The following is a 17,546-nucleotide window of genomic DNA, read 5'->3' on the forward strand; positions in this document are numbered from 1 at the left end:
ATCACATATGGCCACATGAGGCATAATTTATTTGATTTAATGATGATGAGATGCCTAAATTTGTGATTCTAGCCAAGAAAATCATGTAGTACTGTTTCCTTTTCCTTTTTTTTTTTTGGTTGGGGGGGATTGGTTACTTTATTTTCTCAGAATAAATCAGTTAGTTTCACTAGGAATTCACTTTTTTGTGTAAATTATCCAATTTTAGCTGTCACATTATTTGCTGTACTTGATTTTATGGTATGTGTTTTCTACACTAATTGCTCATTGCAATTTACATGTCTTCCAAGAATCTGATATGATAAAGGACATCAAATGATACAAATGTGTATAACATTTTATTTTAGCTCGCCGTAGTATCTATTTAGAATCTCAGCATCCTGAAGGCTTACAGAAAATCCAAGAACTTGAAGCACAAGGTCGGCCTGCTAGACTTGAAGTGGAGGAACCTGAAGTCACCCCGCCACGTTTTGTAACAGAACTTAGGGTGAGCTTTACTGTTATCTTCACATTAATTGTATGACATGGCAATTGATGGTTAATGAATATTAAATACTGAGGAACAACAGAAGTAGGATGTTTTTACTGTTTTAAATAATTGTGTTTTTAAATGTTTTATATGAGTTATTTCATTTTGTGACAGTGTCTTTATTTATCTTCATACTTTCCCTCCAGGGCACAACAGAAATATTTGAAGGGCAGACAGCACACTTTGAAGCCCAAGTGGAACCTCTGCATGATCCAAATCTGCGTATAGAGTTTTATCACAATGGTAAACCTCTTCCTTCAGCATCACGCTTCCATATCACTTTTGATTTTGGTTATTTGGCACTTGACATAACCCATGCTGTTCCTGAAGATGCTGGAGAATATACTGCCAAGGCCATCAATGCCCTTGGACAGTGCACTTCTACAATTACTTTACGTGTGACAGGTAAGTTAAAGTCTAGAATACTAATAATAATACTGAAAAATGAAATAGTTAATACTAAACTTCTGTGTCATTGAATACTCACACTTCGTTTAAAGACAGTCTACACCAATTGCAGATATTATGAAACAGAATATCTTGATTTGATTTTGTAATTTATTGTTTATTACCTATGTATTACATTTTCAATGCTTATTTTGTAATTTATGATTATCCTTTGTTCTTCTAAGTACAATGTATGCAGTTTAGTTAGCACTTGAAAAATGCATCTAGTGCAAACTTTGTGTCATGGGAAAAGAATTTCATTATGTTTATTGATTTGTGAAGTAACAACATATATAAATAAATGAAGTAGTATCTTGCAAGCAGTTCATTTGAATGTCTTAAAAAAAGCGATTCATCAGTTTGTGCCACATCCGAGCAAAACATGATGACGCCTATGTGTAGGGACAGATTCTGGATTACAGTGGAGAAGTGGAATGGTACTGCACGAGTTAAATTACACCTAGAATTTCAAGAGTAGTCTTATCAAATAGGCTTTACTAATATTTAATCAAAAACAACAATTAAAAAAATGTTTCAGTGACTTCGTATTCTTGTTTGAGGTGTAAAATGAATTAATGATCTTGCTGAAATCAAACAATGGAAAATTCAGGATGGAATAATGAAATATTATGAAAAGAAGAGATTGCTACTCACCATATAGAGTTGTTGAGTCACAGACAGGCACAACAAAAAGACTGCTAAACGTGTGAGCTTTCAGCCAACAAACCTCCTTCTAAATTCATGCAAGCACAACTCACACACACAAGACCAGCCAGAGACAGTGGTTATGTGTGTGTGTGATTTGTGTTTGTGTGAATGTGTGTGTGTGTGTTGTCTACTTTGGAAGAAAGCCTTTTGGTCAAAAGCTCACATGTTTAGCAGTCTTTTTGTTGTGCCTGTTGCAACTCAACATCTCATCTGGTTGGTGAGTAGCAATCTATCTTTTTCATATTAGTGAATTTGTTACTTATTCACGTTATAATAATGTCTTTATTTATTACAGAAAGTAAGAAATTATACATCACCATAAATCAGTGAAACTGTTTTACTTTCCTACTCCTTATTCTTTACTGTGATGGTCTTAAATTAGTTGCCTCTGACTTTTGCTAACTCATGACAAAACATGTCAGATTGCACCTATTACCCAAAAAGATAAGAAAATACTGTAAAAAATGATTTACTTTAATTCTATAATGTTCCAACCCTGACTTTGCATTGTTTAGTATACTTCTGAATCTCTTAACTGGTAATTTGCATAGTATTTATTGATAAGTATTGTTTATTGCTTTTACTGTCCTAACATCTATGAAAAATGTTTTCCAATATTTCCATCAAATTAATATTTGGAGCATACATCTCCAAAATATTGAAAGGTGAGTCTTTTTATCTCTACTTTGTCATCCTTTCATGTATTAACAATCCAGTAAAACGTCATTAATTTATTGTCATATAGTAGCGATACAAATTACACATGACTTTTGTTACAGCTAAAAGCAACATTGTGCTCGAGTCCCAGCGACCAGAAGGATTAGATAAAATTCGAGCCTTGGAGCAGCATGTCCCATACCAGAGGCCAGAGGTTCCAGAGCCAACTAGACAAAGGCCTGTGTTTACACAGCCATTACAGAATATTGACTCTATAGCGGAAGGGCAGACGGCTCACTTTGAATGCAGACTGATACCTGTGGGTGATCCCACACTCAAAGTGGAGTGGTTCCGTAATGAGAAACCCCTTGAAACAAGTAAGTTATATTCTTAAGGCAAAGAAAAACTTTGGCATAGTGACTTTATGGAGGTCTTATCATGAAGAGCAAATACAAAATGTTTATGGCTTTACGAGAATCAAAGTTAAGTGTGTGATATTTCCATTCTGGGGCTGTTACAGTTAACATAGTCAAAATGGATTCAAAAGGTGTAAGATTCAAATCTATTTAAGATTCAAATTTATGTACAGTTGTACTTAGGTTTTACAAGTCTCGAACAGTGTTAGACTTCTTAATGGTGAATTAATTTATTTGGCAGAGTACAAGAAAGGAGAGGCTCGTGAGTAAAATTTAACTAACTTGTTTGTTGATTGTCACATATCGTTTGTGTCTTATGAGAGTCTCCCTTTTCTTCAGTTTTCTAGGTATTTAACAGCCATACAATCATTAAAAAAATCTAAAATGACAACTGAAGACTGTTGCGATTTAATCCTTACTGGCTGAACTTCTATCATGAGAGAATTTTGATGCTGCTCAGTATAGTATCCTGCTCACCAAACAGTGGCAGGGGAAAACACATATAAAAATTACGGAAATGTGCAAACTTCAGAGCCAGTGGCTCCTTCTTCTGGCAGAAGTGTTGGAGGGGAAGGAAGAGGAGCAATGAAGGAATAGGTCTGATGAGGTTTTGGAAGTGGGAGTGTTACGGAAAAGTTGTCCAGAACTCTAGGTCAGGAAAGACTTACTGGGTGAGATGAGAAGGAAAGACATTGTTGGGGACTGTTCTGGATGAGATTTGAAAACCCTGAGCTTAGAGATGGAAGATAGGACAATAAGCAAGACAAGAGATTACTGACAAAACGTTGTGCAAGAGTTAAATAAGAGGTGAATGCTTCATGAATTACACATAGTAGACATGTGGAGGTGGTGGGTGAGGAGAAAAAGACAGGCCAGAAAATGAAATATGTAGAAGACCAAAAGGGAGCAAAGAAAGTAATAGTTACTGAAAGGGAATGTTGTGACAAAAGATATTAGTGTAAATTAAGGCCAGGTGACAGTGACATGCAGCAACACGAGTTCCCACATCTGGAGTTCTAAGAAACTGGCATCTGGGAGTGGGATGGGCACAGATTTCAGACGTCCCACCCCCACCATACCTCTTGCTTGTCACTATTGATGCCACCTCCCTCTATACCAGCAGTCCCTATGTACATGGTCTATCTGCTGCTGAACACTACCTCAACCAGCACCCACCTGATTACAAACCTAGGACGTCCTTCCACCTCATCTTAATCAACTTTACACTTATGAACAAGTACTTTGCCTTCTAGTAGCAGACATACACACAGATCAGGGGAACAGCCATAGGAAACAGGATGGCTACTTCCTATGCCAACCTTTTCAGGGGCCACTTGGAGTGGGCTTTCCTAGGATCCATAAGCCTTCAGCCCCTGGTGTGGTTAAGGTACATTGATGACATCCTTGCCATATGGAATCATGGTGAAGCTGACCTGTTAAAATTTTTGGACTCTCTAAATACATTCTTGACAGTTGTCATTCTTTTCATGTCATATTCCCTCCTATACAGCCTTGGCATTCAAGGCAAATGTAATAATTACCCCACCTGCCTAGTTCAAAAAGTAAATTTCCTGGGCCATCACATCGAATCCTGGTATTGCTGATGCCTCCAATAAACAACCTAGGAGTACGTCTTTTGTCATTCAGCATTATCCTAGTCTTGAATCTATTTATTGGCTACTTCAAGGCTATGACTTCCTGAAGTTGTGCCCTAAAATGAGGTCCATTCTGTCTGATATTGTGCTCATCACACTTAGAATAGCTTTTCATCGCACCCCGCTTCCCTGCCCCCCCTCCCCCAACCCCTGTGACTGTCCTCGCTGTAAGATTTGCTTGATACACACTCCTGTGTTCACCTATAGCAGCCTTGTAACTGGCAGAACATACTGTCAAAGGATGAGCCACATGTGAAATGACACACCCACTGTATGTAGACACTGTTTGCTCTGCTACATTGGTATGACTACCATAGAGTTATCAGCTAAGATGAATGTGCATAGACAGAGGGCATCCTATTGTAGAGTGTGCTCTACAACATGACAGTTGTGACTTTGGTGCCTCTTTCATCATATGTGTCATCTGGATTCTCCCCCTTGATGCCAGTTTCTCAGAATTATGTAGATGGGAACTGATGTTAGAAAATGTCATTGGTTCTCACCACCCACTTGTCCTTAAGTTATGTCAATTCGTAGCTCTTGGCATTTCTTTTTGGTAACTATTCCTTTCTTCACTCTGTTTATTTTCTGTATATTTCATTTTCTGACCTGTCCCCCCCCCACCTCCCCCCACTCCTTGCCCCTGCCTCCACCTGTCTACTACGTGTAATATACTTAGCTGTCCACTCTTACTAACTCACGCATGATATTTTGTAAGTAATCTGTCTCTTGCTTATTGCCCTATCTTCTACCTCGAAGTTCTCACGTGTCAGGTCTCATCCAGTGGAGTCCCCAACAATCAGTCTTTCCTTCTATTCCTGGCTGGTAAATCTCCCCTGATCAGGGTTTCTGGGTGACTCTTCTGTAACTCTCCCCGGAACCTAAACTTCGCCAGTCCTTTCCCTCATTACTCTTCCATCCCTTCTGCCAAAAGAAGGAGCCACTGGATCCAAAAGCTTGCTCATTTTCTCAATTTTTATGTGTGTTTTCTCCTGCCACCACTTGCTATTTTTACCCATCCAATTATATTATATTTTCAGAAATTCATTAGTTTTGTTGATATATCAGAATAGATCCCATTTACTTGGAAGAAGTAATTAAAATGTAAAATTACAGAGCCCTTATACATTTGTGAATATACTACATGATGGTAGTGATAATGTGTTCAGAGTGGAAAGAAACACATATAACATCCAGATGAAATATCTAAAAAATGGTTTTCTCCACTGTCAAAGATGACAGAAAGAAGATGTTAGAAAGGCTGGAAGAAGGAGAGAAAATTAATTACTTTTTTTCTGACTTCATATTTGTCCAGATACCTATGTTGTAATTATTACTGTCCTGAACTTATGATAGAAACCCTGCTATAAAACAAAAAATTAGAATGTTGTTTGCTGAATGCTCATCTGAGGAAATACATCTGATGAAATACATTTCCATTTTACAAATCAATCGCCTAAGAGCAATGTGTAAATACATCTCCATTTTACAAATCAGTCATCTGAGAGCAACAGCCAAGGGAGATAAATGTCTTTGCTCTTTTTTATATTTTTTTAAATTTTTCGCTGCTTGTTTAGTTTGCTGTTGGACAGGACATACATATTGTGACTGGAGATCTTCATTTACAAAACTAATAATGTAACATATTCATTTCCTTCAGTCCCATATTGTTGCAGCAATTTCTGTGTAGATTTGAATGCAAGTTTTTGTTTATGATCTATTAATAGATATAAATAAATTTAAATTGTTGTGTTTTTTATTTATAGGCTCAAGAATTACGAAGACACATGACTTTGGCTATGTGGCATTGGATATGACACATGTTAGGGCTGAAGATGATGGTGTGTACATGTGCAGGGCTTCAAATGCTCTTGGTGAAGCTGTGACAACAGCATCTATGAAAATAAAAAGTAAGTATTACTGTAAACTGACGTTATTACATAGTTCAAGAATGAAGTAATGAACTGGAAGTATCCTCTGTTTCCTTTTTTATTGTTACAGCAAAGGCGGACATACAACTGGAAACTCAACATCCTCAGGGCATGAAACGAATTCAGCAATTAGAAGAAGGGAAAGCACCAGCACGGCCAGAACAACCAGAACGTGAATTTGACAAACCCATCTTCACACAAGTGCTCACAGGTCCATCTGAACTGTGGGAGGGACAGCATGCACATTTTGAGTGTCGTGTTGTACCAGTAGGTGATCCAAATATGCGATTTGAGTGGTACATTAATGGGACAGAGCTGAAATTAGGTTGGTACAGTTTCAATTTGTAAGACAAAATTATATACAGTAATATTTTTTTCAGTAGTCTATCAAAATATTACATAAATAAGTCTTCATTTAACTTGTGGGAACAATGCCGTAACATGTAGGGTTCAATATGATATGTTTTTCTGTGCATTGCAGGATCTCGCTTCCATGTCACGCACGACTTTGGTTATGTGAACTTGGATATTAACTCTGTCATTAGTGAAGATTCTGGAGTCTATATGTGTAAAGCCATAAATAAAGCTGGGGAAGCAGTGTCTTCAATATCACTGAAAGTAAAAAGTAAGTGTCTTTCCAGACAACTGAACAATTTCTTCATGAAATTATGTAACTTCTTCATTCTCAGTTTATAAAAGAATGAAGCAATTAAGAAGATTAGAACTACTAAGAGTAATGACACAAATACAATTCTTATGTCAGCAGGCATGAAAATTTGATAGTTGAGATATCTCATCCATGTAATTTACCCCCTTGTAGTTACCTTAATCTTGTTGGGCTTCTGATTCCACTCATTACCTCCCCTCTGCCCCTATTTATCCTGTTCATTCCCACTGTGTGAGCGTTTGTGTGTGTGTGTGTGTGTGTGTGTGTGTGTGTGTGTGTGTGTGACGTGCACACTATGCTGATATCATCAATCATCTATATATTGCTGCACTATAGGTATAACTTCAAACGTAAATGCTACATTTTAAATCAAACTGCTTTACTAACAAGTACTATTTATGAAATATGTGGTATCACATAAGTAAATATTTTTTTCTGTTAATTTCAGCACGTTCATCAATTATTGGAGATACTCTTCAACCTGATGCATGGCAAAAGATTCAACTGAAAGAGGCAGAAATGAATAAAGTTCCTCCACAATTTGTAGATACAACACCTCAACAAGCACCTGTTTTCACAACTCATTTGACCAGCCATGATAAACTCATAGAAGGTCAAAATATTTTATTGGAGGCACAAGTGGAGCCACGCACAGATCCAAACCTTCGAGTTGAATGGTTCAAGAATGGAAAACCACTTGCTACTGGCACTAGACTTAGGACTACGTTTGACTTTGGCCATGTCAGTTTGTCTGTCACTGGATTACGAGCTGATGATTCAGCCATTTACACCTGCAAAGCCACAAACTTACTGGGAGAGGCTGTATCAACTTGTACTCTCAAAGTTGAAGGTGAGTGTTGCTTTCATGTGAAGCATGTTGTAGTGGTCCATGTTCATCAATATATTGTTTGATGCTTTTAATCCTTTGTATTTTCAGATATATTTTTGTAACATTTATCCTTGAATATTTGTTATATACTTGACACTATTTGATAATTAATTTTTCGACACCCACTTGACATAGGCCATTTTGTTATGGGGTATTCTTCTGGAGCAAAACAACTTCTCATTTGGCAAGAGAAGGTAATCAGATGCATCAATGGGGTCAGAAATAATGAGTATTTTAGACCACATTTCAAGAAACTTCATTCTAAGATGTCCAACACATAGAAAAGAAGACCAACACAGTCAGAAACTATGACAGTCTATCAATCAACATAACACGTGTATAAACAACATCACACAGAAAAGGCTAATAATAAAAATGTTTTATATGATAGAAGAGTTAAAATGTGCCTTCAGAATATCTTCAGTACCGGTATTGATGTATTAGGATGGTACATAAGTTTATATTGTCATTTTATCATTTGGCAATAGTGAGTGGAGCTGTTAATGGTGTGCCAAGTGGAGAAATCAGAACATTTCTGACATATTCTTGTGTCTGAGTCCATTAGTGACTCTCCACATTCAGGAAGACCTTTGGGGTTCATTGAAACACGTTAACTCACAATGACCCACGTCAGTGTACTCGAGACCTGGCAAATTCACTGAACTGCGATCATTCCACCATTGTGCGACATGAACAGCTAAAGGGGAAGGTTGAAAAATTGGGTGTATGGTACAACTTGCTCTAAGACAAAATCGCAAAAATCACCATATGGCCACATGTGCATCTGTGCTTGCTCGTCATCAACTGGCTCATGAACAATACTGGCCATTCCTATCTTGCATCATTACTAGTGACAAGAAATGATGTCTTTATGCTAACATGAGGAAAAGAAAGGAATGACTGAGCCCAAGCAAAGCAGCAGCTCCCCTTATAAAGACCTATGCACATCAACAAAAGATGGTGAAAAAGCGATTGTGTGGTATACTACAGATTAAACTATTTACTGTCTGACTTCCAAGTTGATAGCTGATGTGTGGTGAAATGAGGGAGGGGACACATACATCCTGGAATATCAATGATAATATGAAAAGAATAGATTGCTATTCACCATAAAGAGGACACATGGAGTTGCAGACAAGCATGATGAAAAGACTGTTACATATAAGCTTTCGACCAAAGCCTTCCTCAGGAAAGAGAAACACACACACATTCACACCAGCAGGCACAACTCGCTCACACGTGACCACTACTTCTGGCCAGTCTGGCCAGACTACAACAGAAATGTGCTGAATAGGAGCAACAACCTAGAGCAGATGGGGAAGGGGGAGGGATAGCAGGATACGAGTGGGGGAACTGGAATCGGTGCTGTCTGGTGGAGCATGCAAGGACTAGATGTGGCAGGATATAGCTGACAGGCATAGAGTCAGGAGGCTGTGTGGAAGGGAGAGAAGGAGAAAAATGGGCAGTGGAAGGGAGAGGAGCAGAAGGAAGGGAAAAGACTGGATGCACTTGCAGAGAGCAGTGTACAGTGAGGATGAGGGGAGGTCAGTTGTGAAGAGGTGACAGAACAGAGGAGGCAGGAACAGTTGTGTGAAGGGTAGAGGATAGTCAATTACTGTAAGTTGAGGCTGGTATGATTTCAGGAGCGGAGAATGTGTTGCAAGGATGACTTTCATCTGCACCCAGTTCAGAAAAACTGGTAGTGGAGGGGAGGATCTAGAGGGTCCATGTTGTGAAGCTGCTATTGAAATCCAGTGTGTTTTGTACAACTGTATGTCGTGCCACAGGGTGACCCACTTTGTTCTTGGCCACAGTTTGGCAATGGCCATTCATCTCACCCCCTCCAAAAGTAGTGTTCTGTCTTCCACCCAAACTTCAGAACATCCTAGTCCATCCCTATGCCACACCCAACCCCAATCCCTTGCCACAGGAATCACGTCCCTGTGGAAGACCCAGGTGTAAGGCCTGCCCAATCTGCCCACATGGGACACCATATTCCAATCCTGTCACAGACGTATCCTACTACATCAGAGATATGCCACCTGTGACAGCAGCCATGTCATATACCAGCTCTGCTGCAATCATTGTTCTGGTTTTTATATTGGTATGACCAGCCAGCGGTCCACCAGAATGAATGGCCACTGCCAAACTGCAGCTAAGAGCAAACTGGACTAACCTGTGGCATAACATGCAGCCGAACATAAAGTACTTGATTTCAGTGGCTGCTTCACAATGCGGGACATCTGGAACCTCCCCCCCACCATCAGCTTTTCTGAACTGCTCAGACGGGAGTTATCCTTGCAACATTATTCACCATTCCTAAGATCATTCTGGCTTCAGCCTCCTGTAACCTACTATCCCACACCCTCCACCCAGCTATTTCTGACCCCTCTGTGCTATCACCTCCTCACAATTCACCTCCCGTCACCCTCACTGTTCACTGCTCTCTGCGAAGCATCCAGTCTTTTCCCTTTTCCTGCTCCTCTCCTTTCCACTCCTCATTTTCCCCCTCCTCCCGGTCCCCCACAGCGTCCCAGTGCTGAGCCTGTCAGCCCTGGCCTGCCACCTCCAGTCCCTGCATACTGTGCCAGGCAATGCCAATTCCTCTTCCCCCAATCTTACTCTGCTGTCCCTCAGCCTGGCTGCTGGTAGTGATCACGTATTTGTGAGGTGTGCTTGCTGGTGTGAACATGTGTGTGTTTCTCTTTTCTGAAGAAAGCTTTGTTCAGAAGCTTGCAAGTCGGCTCACTATTGGATCATGATAATGTATTTCATTTTTCATTTGCATGTGTCTCTGTGTAGTTTTTTCATCTTATCCATGAGATACATGACTACGATTGTAACTGTGTTCTAAATTAAATCAACTTCAGTCATAAAACATGTTTTATTTATGCCTAGCACAAGTCATACATTGTGGGTTCATCTTCAGATGCCACTTACAGTCCTAGTATACTTTGGTTATTTCAGTGTTTGTTACAAAAATATTCTGAAATTACTACATTTATATCACATCAATTCAAAACTTCCTGTGAAGTTATTTGAATGTCCACATGGAAGTTCAGTTACTGTAAAGTTTTACAGATATATTTATGCAACATTGTGTATTTCATAAACACAGAAGATAGAGGCTGATATCATTATGCACAACACATCTCAATGCCACATTATAAACAGACTTGCTGTCTTTAGAGTAATGTTGCAGAGAGCAGTTGTTTTAACTCTTACTGCAAATTAACTTGCCAGAGAGGCAGTTGTTATCAGGCATGTGTCAAAGAGAATGTGGACATATTTCTTTTGAACCATTTAGGAAAATCAGTAACAGTGGACCATTTGTATAACATCGGAAAATTAAATAAATGATAGGCTAAACATTTTACATGCTGAAAGCATGGGAAAGAAACTGGATGTTTTGGAAGAGTTGGAGGCTATCATTCTTATACTTCCTAAAAACAATGAAAGATATGCTTAATAAAATGATGAATATAACAGTCATAATCTTTTTTATCAACATTATTTTGGACTTTTAAGAAAAAAGGATAATGCAGTTTACAAAATGAAATCTCTTTGCAGTAAAGTGACAGAAACTTATGTGTCTGAATCAACAGACACTGAAAACCTCTGTGACAGTTTGTTGTATTGCATATCTGTGACATGTTTTGTTTTTGAAAGAAAAAACATATTTATGTATTAATTTTGTGTTATGCAAAGAAATGTTCAAAAAATATAACTATAAATCTTTGAAGCAAGTGTATATTCAGCTGTACTTTCAAATACTGTTGAAGTATGTTCTATTACACAAAAAGAAATTGCAGAATTGAAACAATAAACAAAAATGAGGAAACTGAAGCCACTTACATGTAGTTGATTGATTTATGATGCATAGAAACATACAATAACTCAGAAACTTCACAAGCTATTGAGCTAATGCTTTTCTTCTCATTTAAGTACACACGCTCACATATACAGCAACACAGACACCCACACACGTGAATGTAATTTAATATGTTTTTTTCCCATTTGAGAGCAGTATGGAGCCCGAGTTACCATTTTCCTCACTGTATTCAGCATTGGATTGCTATAACAAAGCCTTAAGAAAGCAAACCAAGTTTCAGAAAGTCACTTTTTTAATTGTCAGAACAGTCAAAAAGTCTTATCAACCTCAGATTACAGATTTTCTTTTGGGTCGTTTGCAGTTGATTCATAGTCCTAGTGCATCACTGTCATGTAGTCAAATAATTACAGTACGATCATACCCCATCAGTCATAAGGCTTACAACCTAATCTGTATATAACTTTTTCGTAAGTACTGTGATTCTTCAATTTTTCAGATATTATGATATTATGAACATGTGACAGTAATTAAAATTTACGCCAATTCAAAAATATCAAACACTGTCAAAAAATTCCAGCAAAGAGTAGGAAGAGTCATTCGCTATTTTTTTAAAGTAAGGTCATGCATAGCTCAGTTGTGTTACCACTTTACCTGCTTCAACGTTAGGTTCTTGGCAAAATGTTGTCTATTGTATTAATGAAACAAAATGCTTATTTCCTTGGTTCACAAAATTTTATTATTATTTGTGTACAAGAAAATGGACTTATACAATAATACAGGTTGGACAACAATAAAAAAATGAGGTCATGAGGATCCCTATTTGTTTCAGTAAGTTCTTAAAAGACCATCTGGGATGGAATCAACGAATGAATCTGATATCGCTCTTTGCTTTGATAAAAACTTTATTTCTCTGTGATTTTCCCAGAAATGATTCCATTTATTATAAGGTGGTGAAAATAGCCCAAATAAGCACTTCTGATTCAATCTTTACCACAAATGAAAGCTGAAGTTCGAGTTGCAAATTTTGCTAAACCCCGTCTTTTACATAGATCAAGGATTTAAACTGTCCAGTTGATATTTCTATTAAATTGTAGTTTCAAGAATGTGGTAGACCCCAATGTTACTATTTCCATACCCGTACAATTCATATCCACTCTTTTCTGCTGCCACCCCTTTTTTCGTTCTTGTGGCATTGAATAAACTGTATCTTCTTGATAGTGATACGTACATGGTTTGTGAAAAGTGTGTTTTTATCATCTCTGAAATGAAAATATGTTTAAGATATGTTTACTTATTCCAAATTCATGAGGACTATTTTGCTCAGGATCTGAAGAAGGAACATCAGCATTTCTTTCTCTGTAGATATGTATTATGTATTTTCCTTTTATGACATGTTTTACATCCTTGAGGATCTCTTTGCTATGGATTTATGTATCAAAAAGTATATATAAACTAATCTACTATTGAGAGTTAGACAATTTGACATGAACAAGTCTAGAATCTCTCCAAAGATTGTGGTTGCAGTAACAGTCAGGCTTCTACAGTTCATTACCACACATGTGAATAAGTCGATAACTGCTACCAGATTTGAAGAATTCACTGTATTCTGAAAATTTGTCCTATTATTGTTACAAGTAGGAATAGTAATGTTAATAGTTATCACAAGTATTAATTTCTCAGTTAATTGGATACTAACTGTTTAATATGTTACCATAAATTAATTTGTTTTGCTAAAGTCTCACTTTATTTGACTTTCCAAAGTTGTCTTTACATTCCCTCTTATCATGCTACGACAAAACTGAATCACGTAATTACAGAAAAATTAAAGACCAGTATAATTTTTGGTATTGCATAATGCTTTCATACCATTCCATAGATCGACACTGGCTATTAGCTGGATCACTTCGTCCTGAGGCCTTACCAAAGATTGAAGCTCTTGAAGAACCAAAGGCTGGTCGTCCTGAAGCTCCTGAGCCTACCTATGAATCACCAGTGTTTATTACCCACTTGAATAACGTTGTCTGTACTGAAGGCGAGAGTGTTCACTTTGAATGCCACGTGGAACCTTCAAAAGATCCAACACTCAATATCGGTGAGTACCGATGTCCATGTCTTGTCTGTTGCACATGGCTGTTTTCTTCTGTCATTCCATTAAAAAAGCAACTTCTGTGATCACCTTATATATTTGGTAATCTGAAGAAATCCAAGAGGCCAAATGCCACCAAGTTAATTAATTGTATCAATGTTTGTTGATAAACTCCAAAAAAAATATATTGTTTTGAAATTGTTGTCACTTATTAAGTATCGTGCATAGTGAGTGAAGTACACAGTACTTCCATCACACTAAGTGTGGAGAAAATAACATTCATTTTGGACCATTAGTACAGTAGCACTAGCGACAAAAGTAGAATACAGGCTAGTGAAATGAAGTTCCAGAGGAGCAGGTTGGGTGTAACAAGACGAGACAGATTGCGAAATTTGTATGTGAGGGAAAGACTAAAGGAGGAACCAGTACAGGACAGGATAGAAAAATCAAGACTGCAGTGGTATGGACACATGAAGAGAATGGATGAGGGAAGAATTCCAAAGAGGATGTTTGATCTGCAACTGGAGGGGAAGAGGCCCAGAGGAAGACCAAGAGATAGATGGGTGAAGGGAGTGAAGGAATGTGTGATGAGAAGAGGAGAGAACTGGACGAAGGTGGAAGAGGGGGAATGGTGGAAAGACAGAACACGGTGGAGAGGCTTGTGTTCCCGACAGACCCAGCCAGTGGCTGGAAACTGTCCAAGATGATGATGAGTACAGTAGCACTGATGAAGTTTTTATAAATAATGTTTGGTAAAACTTTCATCCCTGGAAAAACATCAATTTTAAATTTAAAAATTTAATAAACACAAAGTTAAGCACATAAAAAGAAAAAATTCTTTAAATGAAACAACAAGTTTACTGTTACAAGTCAATGTTTATTTGTCTCCATGGTGTGTTTCAAAGGTTTAAACGTCCATCATCAGGTGGATTTACATTTGTTAGTACAGCATTTGTGTGTGTGTGTGTGTGTGTGTGTGTGTGTGTGTGTGTGTGTGTGTGTGTGTGTTATGATTTTTTGGAAGAACTTGTGGCACTGTCTAGTGGAGAAACAAAACACTGTTTCAGAACAAGGATTCTGATTTCTTTTGAGAAAAAACTGAATGTATATCTAATGGTAAAAATAAAATAAGTAAAATAGTGTACCTCCAGTGGTCACAGATTCCTTTCACTGTCATAACACATCACATGTATACCATCATAATTTATAAACAAATATGTCATCTGGAAACTATTAGGTGCAACGATCATACAGCAGAAGAGAACGTTATCACAAAGTGCAAAGAATATACATTGTAACAACATTATGTTCTGAAATAGTGTTTTGTTTCTCCACTGAACAGTGCCACAAGTTCCTCCAAAAATTTGTAACTCAACACACATGCACATGTCATACTAACAAATGTAAATCCTTCTGATGATCGAGGTTTAAATCTTTGAAATGCGTGATGGAGATAAACAATCAGTGACTGGTAACAGTAAACTTGTGTTTCATTTAATGTCAGTAACAGTCATGGTAAAGCTTAACCTAAAATGCTTGCATTGAGAAAAATTCTATTGGAAAAAAATTGTTAAATGTGCAATGATATAGATGGGCTGGCCAGTACTTACTTTGCGGTAGCACAACTGCCATTACTGCCAGTGAAAATGTAAAACTAGGAAACAGTATACCTAGATGTTGGAAGCACAACTTTTTTCTTCAGAGAGGAAAGATGATTGAATGGAGAGAAGTTGGGCTGTGGGGTGGGTCAGATTAAGAAATGATTTGAAGTGTGGTGGGGGTTGGGGAGTCGGGCATCAAAAATATGGTAGCAAGCATTAAGATTTAATAGAAGGGAGGGACAGAGTGAGAGGAAGAAATGGGCCAATTGAAGAAGAGAAAGCATCATTGGAAATAATGATGCTAACAAATTGTAATAAATGGAAATATAAATTAAACAAAAGAGTAAGAGAGGAAAAAGTATAGATATAAAAAAAATTATAGAATAAAAAAAGAGAAGAAGGATGAGTGAGCTCCAACTTTTATCACATTCTATCTTTTTGTTACATGTTTTCTGTATTTCTGGTTTCCATTTTTTCTCTATTTTAATATACTTTATTGACATTATTCTTGCAGAGAGCCACATTTTTATCTTCTTCTTTTTGTAATCTATCCTTGCTTTTCACTCTATAGTTCCATTCCATTTTCTGTGAAACAAACCATTCCATTTTATCTGAAATACATCTGTAACAGTGCTTATTATTCTACAATCTTTGACTTAATACTCTCTCTCTCTCTCTCTCTCTCTCTCTCTCTCTCTCTCTCTCAGGCATATATTCCTTCTGTTTTATTTCCCTTCCTCCTTACCCAAGTTGAGTTCCTATTTGTTTGAATTAAAGACAAATAGGGGCAAAGTAGAAATGAGATAAGAGGTATTATACACACTTTACTTTTACCTCACATCAACACAGTTTGTTACGTTTGAGTCAAAGAGAATTTTATGACACACAGAATAAGTATGAGTAGAGTAGGAGAGTATGAAAAAACATAAGGAGGAAAAATGAATAAAAAAAAGGTATCCATCAGCACAGAAGAAACATCAAAGAGATAAGTGAACAGAACATGTCTGGTGGGTTCAGGGAATAAGAAGCGTAGCTTAGAGCAGAGTAATAAACTTTATGTATGAATCAAGAATGGAATATTAATGATCACACTGAATATATCAGGATACCTTACTGATGCTATTGCAAGATTTTAGTCAGAATCTCAATCTTTTGATAAATTAAATTCCTTCTTAAGAGACTAAGCAGGTAAGAAATAGATATTTCGTATGTTGATCTTGCATTCTCCCATGATTTTATTTAAAAACTTTTTTTTTCATAAATGTTCTGTCATATGTGTGTGTGTGAAAGAGGCAGGAGGGCGTGGGATAGGAGCATGGTGTTACGAGAGAGAGAGAGAGAGAGACTGTACTGTATATGTGGTTTTTTTTTTTTTGAGATCATTCTTGTTACTGTTGGTTATCTGCATTGATAAAATGGTTCTGTAATGCATACACTCTTTTTCTTTTACAGAATGGTTCATAAATGGCAAGCCATTGCCCACTGGTGCTCGCTACAAATCCACTTATGATTTTGGCTATGTGGCTCTGGATATAATTCATGCTTATGCAGAGGATTCTGGTGTGTACAGCTGTAAAGCCACAAATAGCAAGGGACAGGCTGCAACATCAGGAACTCTGAAATGCACAAGTAACTAAAATTTAATTCTAGATATTAATTTATTATTATAGTAGTCACTTTACTTTGAAACTATATCTCTCAATTTGGAATGGATTAATTTCTTACTGCTCAAGTACGGTTCTACATGTAGTGATGAGGGATCTATGACACTGTTCTTTTTGTCTCCTTTTACAACACTAGGTGAATCATATTTACACTGCTTCACAAAATTTAAGGACCAGTTTTTTGAAACCCAGTAATTGTCTCCCATAGTGACATATAAGTTGGAAATGTGGCTCAAAGGTGCCTCCAACCTAGCTCAGTATGTGACAAAGCAAGCTGGGATAATTTTACTTCCCCTCTTGTTTTGCCATCTGCCTCCTTAAATTCGTTTATTCATTTTTAACTAATTACCACTGACACACATGAATGTAATCTGTATTTCCATAAAAGAGAAAGGTTGGCCCTCAGTTCTAAAGAATATAACACCAGATCTAATTTTGTGCTTAGTTTTATGTATGTAACTGAT

The 17,546-nt window shown here is 37.4% G+C and overlaps 1 protein-coding gene across 1 annotated transcript in view; it reads left to right on the plus strand.

Annotated features, from left to right (window-relative positions):
- The window catches only part of LOC124795577 (titin), a 529,084-nt gene that overhangs the window by 132,151 nt on the left and 379,387 nt on the right, over window positions 1-17,546 (plus strand). The window contains exons 36-44 of the mRNA XM_047259648.1: window positions 348-487; window positions 676-934; window positions 2,464-2,718; window positions 6,179-6,322; window positions 6,414-6,668; window positions 6,825-6,968; window positions 7,459-7,860; window positions 13,608-13,823; window positions 16,871-17,047. Of these exons, the coding sequence (XP_047115604.1) occupies window positions 348-487; window positions 676-934; window positions 2,464-2,718; window positions 6,179-6,322; window positions 6,414-6,668; window positions 6,825-6,968; window positions 7,459-7,860; window positions 13,608-13,823; window positions 16,871-17,047 (1,992 nt within the window). The remainder of the gene's footprint in view (window positions 1-347; window positions 488-675; window positions 935-2,463; window positions 2,719-6,178; window positions 6,323-6,413; window positions 6,669-6,824; window positions 6,969-7,458; window positions 7,861-13,607; window positions 13,824-16,870; window positions 17,048-17,546) is intronic.

The sequence above is a fragment of the Schistocerca piceifrons genome, chromosome 4 (genome assembly GCF_021461385.2).
Source record: "Schistocerca piceifrons isolate TAMUIC-IGC-003096 chromosome 4, iqSchPice1.1, whole genome shotgun sequence".
In the NCBI taxonomy this organism is placed as follows: domain Eukaryota; kingdom Metazoa; phylum Arthropoda; class Insecta; order Orthoptera; family Acrididae; genus Schistocerca; species Schistocerca piceifrons.